We start from the raw sequence: 13781 nt of genomic DNA, 5'->3' as shown, positions 1-13781 counted from the left end.
CCAAGTCTGCGTCTCTCCCCTGATAAAGCACACTAAGCCGCTGACATTTTGCTACAGCAAGTGCAAACAAACATCCAGGTAGGACTGGAGTGGAGGGGATTGTGTCTGGGGTTCAAGCCAGGACCCTCCACTGAGTGCTCTGAGAGGCGCGGTTTCAGGTTTGGCCACGACAGGGAGTCAGTCCTGGAGGCTTCAGTTCTGTTTGAGGCGTGGGCTAACCTGGGTCCACACAACAAAGGGCAGAGGAGAAGGGGCTGGAGTGGGTGCCCAGAGGAGGAGATCTAGGTCTAGACCTTGACCTGCTACCCACTGGTGTTCCTCACTCTGTCCTCCCCACCCGTGAGAAGGTCAGTGGCCACCACGTCCACTCTGCCTGCTCTGACTTCTGGGGCCCTGACCCTGGCTGGCCTGGAGCCCCCTCTGAGGACAGGGACTGTGCTTCTGCCCCTCTGTGGTCCTGGGCGCATTGGCAGCTGCCAAGTAGACGCCATGCTACTCTGAATTCAATGGCTCCTACGCATACACCTTCTTCCCTTGTCCCCACATCTCGAGATGCTGAGGGTAAAGCCCCAGATGGAGATTCACACGACCCAGCCCTGCCCACAGGATCTGGGCTGTCCCCACCCACGCCACTCCACCCCTCCCAGCAAAGCAGGCCACCAAGCTCATCTGGACTTGCCTGGGATGCCAGCCCTGGGTCCACCAAGACTCAGCAGTGCCAAGTGAGAAGCTTCCACTCTCTCAGTGCCTGTGGCGACATCCAGGTCGGCAGCCTTGCCACATTTGGAGTGTGGGTCTCCCCTGCTCTTGCCGGGTCTTGTAGTAAGTACCTGCAGCTTCCAGAGCGCAAAACAAAAACGTCTGTGTTCTAAGAATTCGAGTAGCATCCGGTTTCTCAATGGCAGCTCTTACAGGCAGAAGACAGGAAATGTGTTCAAATCTGGCAGGACAGTAATTTCCTAGGGAGATTTCTACTCAGTCCCCCTTATGGGCAAAGACACTAAGGACATCTGGCGGCCTCCAGCCTCTCGAAGAGCCCTTGGGTGAGCAGTGACATTAGGGGATGGGCCCATTTCTGAAACCCAGCACTCCCACAGGACCAGCCTGTGGTAAGTCTCAAATGTTTCAGAATCTGGGGGCCAGCGCCATGGCTTACTTGGCTAATCCTGGCTGTGAGAAGGGAGGCACAGCTTGGAAGCAGCTCAGCATTTCACTAGGAGGTCCTGCCCAACACCAACAACACCACAGCAGGCCGGGTCTCCCCCAAGGAAGGCGCCCCAGGAGATTCCTCTCTGCCCATTGCCAAGTGGGATGCCCAGTCTGATAACTGTGGCTATAATAAAACCTCGCGAGGAATGTAAACGGTTCCAGCAAATCATTTGTTCAGGAGAAGAGGGTGCAGCTATCCGCTAAACACACAAGGGTGGGACAGGCACAGGACAGACAATCCCCATCTGGAAGGGAGGAACAGAAAGCAGGAAGTGGTAGCAGGCCCCCCCGTAAGGCCAGCACCGACCAGAGAAGCTTCAAGTCTGAAAGTCCCTGGATAGCTTTCCCTAACTCCTTGTGCCTGTCCCTGGGAACACTGGTTGGGATCTGGGTCCCAAAGCCTCAGGTAGTCCCAGCCCTGTGTTTTCCCAAGGCTCTTGCAGGCTTCACTCTTGGGGTCGGGGTCTCATGACTGCAGTTGTATGGTCCCGCCCCTGAGGTTCAGTAGGCAATGACCCGTGGGGCCTGTCTCTAAGAGCTCTGACCCCACATTTCTTTGGGGCCTGCCCTGGTGATGGGGGAGGAGGGCTGTGTGCAATGCCTCCAGCCCTGCCACAAGTGGATCACAGGCAGTGGGAGACCTCCCGGGTGACTAGGTAGGGGAAGCCAAGCTCCTACTGCTCTGGCATTCCGTGCGGACACCACCTAGCTTACATCTTGTGCACTTTGGAGAGGCAGGCCAAGCCGTACCTGGAACCACACGGACCACAACAGGAGTGCATGCTGCAATGAGTGGAGGGGACATTTGAGGGACGTCCTGAGCAGCAGTCTTGGGGAGGGTCCCCTTGCAGGTCCGCCAAAGCCATTCTGCCCTCCTAGAGCCCTGGGCCAGTGAGACAAGGGGCAGGCATAAGTATTTCTCTTTTTAAAATATACTAAGCATTATTTATTTATTTGAAAGACAAACTAAGAGAGAGAGAGAGAAAGAGAGAGAGAGATCTTCCATCCACTGGTTCTCTCTGCAAATGGCTGCCACATCCAGGCCAAAACCTGAGCCTGGAACTCCACGTGGTGACCAGAGCCCAGGCACTTGAGTCACTTCCAAAGGCTTTCCCAGGTGCATCATTAGCAGGGAGCCAGGTAGGAAGCTGAACATCTGAGACTCCATCCAGCAACAGGTCTGGGATGCCAATGTCAGAGGAGGCAGCTTAACCCACTGCACCATTAGCTGGCCCCCACAAGCACTTCTGAAATGCCTTCAGGGTCTCTCCCATCTTCCCCCTGTCCAATCTCCTTAACACACTGGCACTCAGCCATCCTCCATGTCTTTTTTTTTTTTTTTTTTTTTTTTTTTGACAGGCAGAGTGGACAGTGAGAGAGAGCGACAGAGAGAAAGGTCTTCCTTTTGCCGTTTGTTCACCCTCCAACGGCCACCGCGGCCAGCCATGCTGATCCGATGGCAGGAGCCAGGTACTTACCCTGGTCTCCCATGGGGTGCAGGGCCCAAGTACTCGGGCCATCCTCCACTGCACTCCCTGGCTACAGCAGAGAGCTGGCCTGGAAGAGGGGCAACCGGGACAGAATCCGGTGCCCCAACCGGGACTAGAACCTGGTGTGCTGAAGCCCCAAGGCGGAGGATTAGCCTAGTGAGCCGCGGCGCCGACCCTCCATGTCTTCTGAACAGAGCTTTCATTCTCTCCCACGTGACCAAGCTGAGAATATTCCCAATCTTTCTGCACTTCTTCTATTTGATTATGAGTCCCTCCTTTAATCCTTGTTTTGCTCATTCATTGCCTGGGAGCAGTTACAAGTAGCCATGCAGTAGCCCGTGTGCTCTGCTGCTTAGAAATTGGTGCCGCTGGGTACCTGAGATCTTTCACGTTTACCATCTGAGTCCCAGAAGCCTGAAGCGGATAGGAACCCAGCCCCTCCACTGGGCCTTGGAGGCAGATGCCATCAGGGCCTACTCTGTCCTGTTTTCCAGCTCCCTCGGCCTCAAGTGTCTTGCCTGCCTTCTGATATCAAATCGAGCACTGAATTCAGCTCACTGAACTGAGGGAGGGGTGCAGCCAACCCTACAGGACTCTGATCCCTGGACTCGTGAGCTCATTGGTTTCTCCAACAGCTGACATCCCCGTGTTCAGTCTGGCTGAACTGGATCGGAAGTGGAGCAGCCAAGACGAACCGGCACCCATATGGGATGCTGGAGCTTCTCTATCTCTCTTTCCTTCTCTCTCTTTGTAACTTTGACTTTCAAATAAATAATTAAATAAATCTTTTTTAAAAAAACATACAAGACATACTAGCATTTATTAAGTGTTTATTAATTTCATCTGCTTGAAAAGCAGAGCAAGAAAGACAGAGATAGAGAGAGAATGTCCATCTGCTGGTTCACTCTCCAAATGTCTGCACAGGACAAGCACTCAATGGAGACCACATGGACTTAGTTTGGAAAAATCACTTAGCAACGAAACAGCTGCACTGCAGCAAGAAGCACCAACACCACGCTGGGGCCGAAGAGACGCCCCGAGTGCACCTGCCAGTGCCTGAGAGGTCCAGCTCTTGCAGGAAGCTCTAAGACATGCACAGGGTCAGGAAAGCAGGGCCACGAAGAGGAAGAGCGAGCGTGGACACTCCCTCTGAGGCTGCACTTTCTACACAAAGACTTCAAATCCGCTCACTCAAATACGTCCAAAGAGAGACAAGAGATCGTTTCAAAAACGAAGGGAAAGTGAGCAGTGGTATCTTATCACAGTGAGATTTTCCTTACAGAGACAGACTCCATGGAGGAAGCAGACAGACACCGTAGAACTGGAAAGCACAAAAACGGAAATGAGATCCACTGCGGGGATCTTGAGCAGACGTGAGCGGGCAAGACAGAGTCAGCGAACGCAGGAAGGGTCAGCGGGAGCATCCACTGTAGGACCAGAACAGGCCTGCGCATCCACGAGCAGAGGCTCAGCCCACCCAACACACAGCACACACAAGTGAGTCCTGGGCAGGAAGCCAGCCAAATGGTCCTGACAGACCACGTGCACAGGGTGACTGAGAGCTCCAGATTTAGTGAAGAACCATCTGCTCACCCAAGAGGCTACCTGGACTCCAAGCAGGGTAAACTCCTAGGATCTACACCTGTGAGGCAGGAAGTTAGAAATTAGCCTGTGCCTGTGAGAGGGGTGTGAGGGAAACGAAGCCCCCGCATGGAGGGAACCGGAGGGAGGCAGCAGCCTCCAGCGGCCTGGAAGGCTCAGCTTGGCAGCAGCTCAGCATTTCACTAGGAGGTCCTGCCCAACCCCAACAACACCACAGCAGGCCCAGTCGCCCCCAAGGAAGGCGCCCAGGAGATTCCTCTCTGCCCATTGCCAAGTGGGATGCCCAGTCTGATAACTGTGGCAATAAAACCTCGCAAGGAAGGTAAACGATTTCTCACCCAGCAAATCATTTGTTCAGGAGAAGAGGATGGAGGTCAGGAGAAACCGCAGGAAGAACTGGACCCTGTTCCCTGTAAGTCCCAGTCTGAAGACCGACTGCCCCCTCCACTCTTTCCTGACTGCTGCCGGGCCTGGCAGGCGTATTTCTCTCAGTTCTTGGCTGAGTTGCCCACGTGCTGCCACGTGCATTCGCGTCATTAGAATGTGTAACTTTGCTTTCCCCAGTCTGAATGGCGAGGCACTGTTTCTCAGATTCCATCTGGAGAGGTGCCCATCTGTTCTGATGGACACTCTACCTTGCTGACCATTCCTCTGTCTCATGCCTGTATTCTTTCTTGTGAGAAGACAAGAACCTCTATCCCACCCACCTCTGCCAACACACCTACATGTATCATAATCCAACAATCAAAAGATACAAGAAATTTGGAGTAGGCATTTGTGTTAGTGGTGAAGATGCAATTTAAAGGGGACAGCACAATGCCGTAGAGGGTAAGGCCACTGCCTGCAATGCTGGCACAACGCATGGGTGCTGGTTGGTCCCCAGATGGCTCCACTTCCAATCCAGCTCTCTGCTAATGGCCTGAGAGATGCAGCGGAAGATGGCCCAAGTGTTTCAATCACTGCCACCTATGGAGGAGACGTGGACGAAGTTCCTGGCTCCTGGCTTCAGCTTGGCCCAGCACTAGCCATTGCGGCCATCTGGGGAGTGAACCAGTGGTTTGAAGATATCTGTCTCTGCTTCTGTCTTTCCTTCTTTCTCTGTAACTCTTTCAAAATTAATAAATAATTCTTTAAAGAAAAAAAAAAAGATGGCTCTTAGGACATTCCTGTCTCACATCACAGTGCCTGGATTTGATAGCTGGCTCTGCCTCCTGACTCCACATTCCTGCTATTGCACACCCGGGGAACAGCAGTCAGTGATGACTCAAGGCATTGTCATCCCATCGGGAGACCTGGATTGGGCTCCTGGCTTGCAGGTTTGGCCCCAACTCGAGGTGATTGCAGCCATTTGGAGAGTGAAATAGTGGAAGGTGCTAGGGAGTTTATCTCTCTTTCTCTGCCACTCCAATAAATAATTATTTGAATAATGAATCAGGAAAGGAGGAAGAATGTGGGTTATTAACCTCAAAAGGCCTAAAAAATTTTTTCATCAGGTTTTTAAACAGAAGCCCCAGGGTGCAGAAAGCAGGGGGCTGACAATGCCTCTGAGGAAGTGAGGGGGGGCACCTCAGGTATAGGAAAAGAGCTCCAGGCTCCCCCAAGGGCTGCTCAGGGGTAAGCAGAGAGCTGTGAGAACAGTCGCCTGCACACACCCAGCTTCACAGTGGCTCAGGCTGGCCAGAGTCCAAGCGTCTGGGCTGGGCGGTGAGCCAGGTGCTGAGCCTCACAGAGAACAGGGGATCTCATGCTGTGTCTGCGTTGACATGTGTGAGGCCTGTGTGTGCTTGTGAGCATGGGGATGGTGGGAGTGTAGGAGACTGTATGTGTATACATATTTGTGCACATATGTGTGTGTGAATGTGTAGTATGTGTGAATGTGTATGTGTGTGTGCGTACGTGTATGTGCATGCATGTACCTGTATGTTTGTACAAGTGTGTATGTGTATGAGTCTATATGTGTGTGTATGTGTGTGTGTACCCTAAGGTGTGTCTGCACAGGTAAGTGTGCAGGGTGAGGGACAGGGGACAGGACAACCTCACCCCATCCTGCTGGCTGCCCCAGGGTCCCTCTGATATCTGTGACTTCCCTGAGACCCACCCAATGTAGATGACAAATGGAGAGGTAAAGGACACTTCGAATACAGCAAGAGGGGTGGGGGCAGAGCTAGGACGTGAGCTGGGGGAGATGCTGTAACCACAACAGTGTGTGTGAACCTGGTGGGAGAGGTAGGGACAGGAGCAGATCAGAACCTGGGTCTCCTAGGAGCTTCTAGGAACTGGGGGAGTTGGAGGAGGGTAGGGAGTCCTTCTCCTTCACCTGCCAGGCCTCTCCACTTCCACCTGGGCAGTGCAGGGGGAGGGAAAGGACCTTTGTCCTCATGAACTGAGCTACCCTGGCCCCTCCCTGTACCCTCTGGTGGCTGGCAACAAACAAGCAGGCTCAGGGCAGAGGACAAAGGCTTGTTTGAAGCTCCCTTTATAAAGGCACGGCCTGGCCTGGTTGGGCAAGGAGAGGGTGGTGAGAGTGCCAAGCTGGTGCCAGGCAGTGAGCAGCGAGGCAGCCATGGGGCTCCTGTCGGGAGAGGCACTGGCGCCCCTGGCCGTGGCTGTGGCCATCTTCCTGCTCCTCGTGGACCTGATGCACAAGCGCCCACGCTGGGCTGCCCGCTACCCGCCAGGCCCCGTGGGCATACCTGGCCTGGGCAACCTGCTGCAGGTGGACTTCCGAGGCATCCCGAACTGCTTCCGTCAGGTGAGGTGGTGGAGATGGAGGGCGGCAGAGGTGGGGGACCCAGCAGAACAAAGGGAGTGGGTGGATCTTGGGCTGGACAAGGACCGGGTGAGACCAGGAAGCTGGTGTCAGAGGCTTCCAGGGGAAGGGCCCCGAGCGGGCCTGGGACAGTTGGGATTTCCCAAGGCAATGCCTGGGAGGGCAAAGCCCAGGGTGGGGCAGGACTTGGCAGCTTTTAGCCCCTCCCCCCGATGGCACACAGGTTATGCAGGCCCCAGGGCCCCTCTGATTACATCCCAAGGAGAAGGTTGGGGGTCGGGAGCAGGGCCCTGAGCACCACTGGCATCAAGGAACCGAGGCTGATGAGAGATGCCGCAGCCTGGTTCCAGTCTTGTCACTGCTCACCTCTGTGACCCAGGTTCTCTCACCTGTAAAACGGGATGGGTCTGCGCCCCACTGACAATGCTGTGATGCTGGCAAGGCCGTAGCTGGGTGGTGGGGCCCAAAGGGGATCCCTCAACCAGGGGGACAGGACCCCCAGGATCAGGGGGTCACAACTTGCACCTGCCCACATGGGGTCCCCAAGGCTTAGCGGGACAGTGGGACAGGCAGCTCTCGGGGACCTGGGTTTGATGGATGCCTTGACCTTGGCTCTGCAGCTGCGTCGCCGCTATGGGGACGTGTTCAGCCTGCAGCTGGCCTGGACGCCTGTGGTTGTGCTCAATGGGCCGGCGGTGATTCGGGAGGCACTGGTGACTTATGGCGAGGACACCGCGGACCGCCCTCCAGCACACACTTTGGAGCCCCTGGGATTCGGGCCCCATGCCCAAGGCACGTGGAGGCAAGAGATTTGTTAGGGTGAGAGCAGAGGGACCTTGACCATGGATAGCACAAACAGGGGTGGTGACCTAAACTTGGGATCAGAAGGCAGGGACAGTGCAGACCTGGGGTCAACACATCAAGTAGGTGCCTGGGTAACCAAGAGTTTGGGGTGATGGGAACCAGATACGGGGTTGATGGACAGAGTTCAGGGGCAGAATTAGAGGTGGTGCCACCCACTGGCCATGTCCACAAGTCTGCTCTGCCTCCAGGGGTGGTAATGGCGCGCTATGGCCCAGCGTGGCGTGAGCAGCGCCGCTTCTCTGTCTCCACACTGCGCAACTTCGGCCTGGGGAAGAAGTCACTGGAGCAGTGGGTGACCGAGGAAGCCACCTGCCTCTGTGCCGCCTTTGCCGACCATGCCGGTGGGTGACAGGCTGAGGGCGCTACCGGGCTCTAAGGAGGGTAGCCAGGGGCACCCCTGACCATACCCCCACCCCCAGGATGCCCCTTTAGTCCCAGCATGCTCCTGAACAAAGCTGTGTGCAACGTGATCGCTTCACTCACCCACGGGTGCCGCTTTGAGTATGACGACCATCGCTTAACCAGGCTGATGGACCTGACACAGACCATATTAAAAGAGTCGACTGGGAACTTGCCGCAGGTACGGGGCTAACAGACACTGCAGGCAAGGATTTGCATCCACAGGAGTAGGGAAAGGGCATTCATAGAGAGGCCACAGCAGCAGGTAAAGCGTGGAACCGGGAAATCCCAGACCACAGCCATGGGAGAGGAGTCCAGAGTCCACGGCCCCAGGAGAGGGAAGGAAGCTGTCCCTCAGTAGGGCTGGGTGCCAGGCAGCCCGTGAGATCTGAGTTCAGCTTTGTCTTTGGGCATCCCCGACCAGGACAGGTTCATGGTGGGGATGGGCAGCCTGAGGCACGGCCAGGTGAGCCCCGAGCACAGGAAGATCCGCCTTCCTCTGAGCAGGTGCTGAACGTGATCCCCATACTCCTGCGCATCCCGGGGTTGGTGGACAAGGTCTTCCGTGGGCAGAAGGCTTTCATGGCTCTGCTGGATGAGCTGGTGACCGAGCACCGCATGACACGCGACCCAGCCCAGCCTCCCCGGGACCTGACGGACGCCTTCCTGGATCAGGTGGAGAAGGTGAGAGGCAACAGCCAGGACAGGTGCAGGGCAGGGGGTTCAGGGTGCTGTGAGGCCCAGCCAGACAAAGTGGGGCCTGTGCATCCCCCTCTACCAGGCCCCTGGCTGCCAGGGACAGAATGGGAGATCATGTTGGGGGCTTCTGTCCCTCTGAGCCCACTCCTCTGTCCTGGCCCAGGCCAAGGGAAACCCTGAGAGCAGCTTCAATGATGACAACTTGCGCTTGGTGGTCACTGACCTGTTTGCTGCCGGCATGGTGACCACATCGATCACACTGTCCTGGGCCCTCCTGCTCATGATCCTGCACCCGGATGTGCAGCGTGAGCCGAGCTGGGGCTGAAGGGTTGTGGGTGGGGGAGGAGCAGGCAATGGCCTTTGATCTCAGCCTGGACACCTGGGGTCCCTAGCATGGTTGGCTCCACCTCCTGTGAATGTGACCACCTTGTCATGTGGGCACAGGCCCAGCACAAGACGGAAAAGAGGGTCCATGCTCAGCTCCCAGAGATCCAGTTCACCTTGGGGACGCTTGTCTGTCCAGGCCGGGTCCAGCAGGAGATCGATGAGGTCATAGGGCCGGCGCGGCGACCAGAGATGGGGGACCAGGCGCGCATGCCCTACACCACCGCTGTGGTTCACGAGGTGCAGCGCTTCGCTGATATCATCCCGCTGGGGGTGCCTCACCAGACATCGCGGGACATTGAGGTGCAGGGCTTCCTCATCCCCAAGGTAGGCCGGGCCCCCTCATCCCGGCTCAGCACCCCTGCCCGATCATAGCCCCAGTAGTCCTCCTACAGTGAGACGGATGGAGCCCAGACTGCCCAGCCTCCATGCCCCAGGCACTGACTGAAACACCCTGAGTAGGGTGGGTGCAGAACAGAGGCAGGGCCTGTGTGTAAACACAGAGTCCCTGGGAGCAAGGGGAAGACAAACTAGGATGTGCCACCATGTGTTCTAGATACAAGTGTCCACAGGGACAGGTGGCATCAGGGGTGCCATGGCTGGTGTCACACTTGGCTCTGACATGGCTGAGCAGTACTTGGGCTGAGGGCTCCTTGAAAGAGTCCAGGTGGGTGCAGGTCAGGCCTGGGCCCTGAGAATGGGGTAGGGTCTGAGGTCCTCCCAGCCCAGGCCCCTCTCAGGACAGAAATCCTCTGCCCAGGGCACAGTGCTGTTCACCAACCTGTCATCGGTGCTGAAGGACGAGGCCGTCTGGGAGAAGCCCTTCCGCTTCCACCCGGGACACTTCCTGGACGCCCAGGGCCGCTTCGTGAAGCAGGAGGCCTTCATGCCTTTCTCCGCAGGTGCCTGGGGTGCCCGGCTCCTGGCCCTGGCCCTGGGGACAGTGGGAGGATGCAGCCCAGGCTCACTGAGCCCCTGACCCCCCACAGGCCGCCGCGCGTGCCTCGGGGAGCCCCTGGCCCGCATGGAGCTCTTCCTCTTCTTCACCTGCCTGCTGCAGCGCTTCAGCTTCTCGGTGCCCACGGGACAGCCCCGGCCCAGCGACCAAGGGGCCCCTGCTACCCTGGTGACCCCGGCCCCCTACCAGCTGTGTGCTGTGGCCCGCTAGTGGGGGTTCTGAGTCCCCAGCCCACCCCCAGCAGGGCCCTGATGCACAATAAAGCAGTCTCCTGGCTCCCCTGTGGTTTCTGAGTCCACCCTTGGCCCCTGGTGAGCCCCTGATGTCATGGGTGCTCAGCCACCTGCCTGAGGCCACCCCCACCCCTGCCTCATCTGCCTTACCTGTCTTCTGGATGCATCTCAGACCTAGGGGACCCGATGCTCATAGAGGACAGCTTGCCACGTCCCCCATTGGCCACACTCTGGATGTGTGTTGGTGACAAAAGCGGTGCAGCAGTCTTGGCTCTGAGTGTGGGAAGCAGCAGGTGTGTGCATGGGCGTCTGTGTGGCATCAGCCCCAGCTCCGGCTGGAGAGAGTGTTGGGGTCCCCAGACCTCCCTCAGGCTCTGTGATTTGCTAGAAGCCCTCCCAGAACTAGGAATGCCGTCGTCCTCACTGTGATGGTTTATTCCAGCCAAGGGACGTGTTCGGAATTCTGGGGAGGGGCTCCTGGGGCCACATCCATCCAGGGCAGACATGAGCTTGTACCGATCCTTCCTGGAGGACTCATCCTGACAGGACTTGGTGCTCCCAGCACCGCTGTGTGACAGGCACAGAGAGGCAGGGGGCCAGGCAGCTCCCTGGGCTGTTTCCAGGGCTGTGTTGGGGATTGGTCACAAGGCTGAGCTCAGTGACACAGGCCCGCGATCACCATTGGTCACATCGTCAGCCTCGACTGTGGTGCGGTCCAGGTCGCAGGCACGAGAAGGCCCTGTGGTCAGGGAGGGCAGTCCAAGGCTGCAGGGGTGCTTCCCAGCGTCCCGTGCGGAGTCAGTGTCTCAGTGTGGGACGTGGGGCTGAACTCCTCCACCTGCTGCACCGCCCCACTCTGCACATCCAGCAAGGTGGTGTGTGTCTTGGCACATCTCTGTCCTCGTTGGTGCGGTGCTGGGCGCTCTCAGCCGTTTGCAGCTGTGCCGTGCGTGCTGGGTGGGCACACTGCGTGTGCAGCTGTCATCCCAGAACTCTCTTCAGCAGCAAACCTGACCTCTCACTGTCACACTGTAACTCACCTCTCCGCCTCCCCGCACCCGGCAGCCTCGTGGGCACCCTGGTCTGTGAACCTGACCGCTAGAGGGCAGTCGTGCACGGGGACCCACACTCCAGGGGACTCGGGCGCATTTCCTGTAGCCTCAGGTAGCCTCATGGATGTGTCCTAGGAGCAGTCTGTATCTGTCATTACAAAAGGAATTATTTCATTTATTTCTATGGCAGCTTGGGGGATGATATGGCTTCAGTGGCCCTGTTGGACCTGACCTAAGCCAGCAGCCTGGAACTCCATCCTGTCTCCCTTGTGGGTGGCAGGGGCTCCAGTACTTGGGCCCTGTTAAGCTCTTTCGCAGGTGCATTAGCAGGTAGCTGGATCAGATGTGGAGCTGCCAGGACTCAAAGTGGCTCAGGTTCGGGATGCCAGCTTTTCAAGAGTGACCAGTACCACAACACCAGTCCATTTCTGTCCTTTTGAATCCAGATGACATTCCATTGTATAGATATGCTGGGCTATGTTTTTATATATCTTTGCAGTATCCTGATGGTTTGCTATGTGAATAGATCAGGCTATTAAAATTCACGGTGGACAGAATGAGCTCCTTTTACCATGGTTTCTGGTGAAAATGGATGTATGCAGCCCTCTTGTCATCTCTGGGGCAGTAGAAGACCCCAGACTCCAAGCTAACCATGGCCCGGCACCCGTCGGCCCTGGCAGCTCCTGTGTGCCTTGGAGCCCCTTGTTCAGATTCCACCCGGGCGCGAGGTGTGCAGCCCTCCATGGTTGGAAATGCCTGCGTGCCGTCCTTCCTTGTGGCGGGATGGGATTCCACATGTGGCTGTGCCGTGCTGTCCTCAGTCCCCCAGCTGGTATCCATTTCCTGGGTACTGTGACCTATGCTGCAGTAACATGGGAGCACGGCTGTGCCTCCCACAAGCCATGTCGGATCCTCCGGCTGCATCCCTGCAACATTATGTGATAGCTGTGTTTTCACACTGTTGAGTGACTTCCATCCTTACACAGAGCTGGGCTACCTTGTACTCCTGCCAACAGCGTGAGCAGCTCCCTTTTCTCCACGTCATCATCACTGCTTGTTCTCTTTTGACTTTTTTACGACTGATTGATTGATTTGAAAGTCAGAATTACAGTGAGAGAATAGAGAGAGAGAGAGAATCTTGCATCCACTTGTTCAATTTCCAGATGGCCACAATGGCCCAGGCTGAGCCAGGAGCCAGGAGCTTCTTCCAGGTCTCCCACATGGGTACAGGGGCCCAAGCACTTGGACCATCTTCTGAGACTTTCCCAGGCCCAGTAGCAGGAAGCTGGATCAGAAGTACAGCAGCTGGGACTCGAACCAGCACCCGTATGGGATGCCAGCACTTCAGGCACCAGCTTTACCCACTACGCCACAGCGCCAGCCCCCAGAGGCTCCCTTCATTGATTGCCATGGCCTCCTGCACGGGACTGGGGGTTGGTCTTGCAGAGCTAGAAGCCCTGCTCAAAGAGCCTTGGTGCCATGGTACCGTTAGTGGACATGCTGGAGTAGGTTCTTGTCTCCATGAAAAAAAGAGTCTTGCTGTAAGACAGAAAACAGCAATAAATGAGAAAAATACATCTGGCAAAACTAGGTTCTTGTCTCTATGCAAAAAAGAGTTCTGATGTAAGACAGAGAACTATGGGGGCTGGCATGGTGGTGTAGCGGGTAAAGCTGCCACCTGCAGGACCGGAATCCCATGTGGGCGCCGTTTGGTGTTCTGGTTGCTCCTCTTCTGATCCAGCTCCCTGCTGATGGCCTGGGAAAGCAGTGGAAGATGGCCCAAGCCCTTGGGCCCCTGCACACGTGTGGGAGAACTGGATGAAACTCCTGGCTCCTGGCTTCGGATCAGCTCCAGCTGTTGCAGTCATTTGGGGAGTGAACCAGCCGATGGAAGACCTCTGCTTCTGCCTCCGTAACTCTTTCTTTCACATAAATAAATCTTGAGAGAGAGAGAGTGAGAGAGAGAACTATGGTAAACAAGGTTACATGGTTTAATGGGAGAAAATACAGCTGGCAGGCCAGGTAGTCAGCTCAAAGGCAGAGAAGTGAGCACACAGCCTGTGCCCACACTGGGCTTATCAGGGACTGGAGTCCAGTTGTTTCTCCTTCCCTACTCCCTTT

The 13781-nt window shown here is 56.4% G+C and overlaps 1 protein-coding gene across 4 annotated transcripts; it reads left to right on the top strand.

Moving 5' to 3' along the window:
- The first annotated feature begins 6807 nt into the window (after positions 1-6807).
- CYP2D24 (cytochrome P450 2D/II) lies at positions 6808-10671 on the top strand. 4 transcript variants are annotated; one of them, NM_001168397.1, is made up of 9 exons: positions 6865-7053; positions 7692-7863; positions 8124-8276; positions 8355-8515; positions 8842-9018; positions 9197-9338; positions 9557-9744; positions 10178-10319; positions 10407-10585. In NM_001168397.1, exons 1-9 carry the CDS (start codon positions 6865-6867, stop codon positions 10583-10585), a joined length of 1503 nt encoding a protein of 500 aa, NP_001161869.1. The 4 variants fall into 4 exon arrangements, 3 of the variants coding, with proteins under 3 accessions (XP_089162938.1, NP_001161869.1, XP_089162937.1); XR_016215654.1 differs by lacking the exon at positions 9197-9338 and having other exon boundaries at positions 6808-7053; positions 10407-10652; XM_089306811.1 differs by lacking the exon at positions 6865-7053 and having other exon boundaries at positions 7752-7890; positions 10407-10670.
- The last annotated feature ends 3110 nt before the right edge of the window (positions 10672-13781 follow it).

This window comes from Oryctolagus cuniculus, chromosome 11, assembly GCF_051225735.1.
Source record: "Oryctolagus cuniculus isolate XC-2025 breed Fujian yellow rabbit chromosome 11, ASM5122573v1, whole genome shotgun sequence".
Taxonomy (NCBI): domain Eukaryota; kingdom Metazoa; phylum Chordata; class Mammalia; order Lagomorpha; family Leporidae; genus Oryctolagus; species Oryctolagus cuniculus.
Note: the sequence above shows the minus strand (reverse complement) of the source record. Positions and strands in the feature narration are given on the sequence as shown.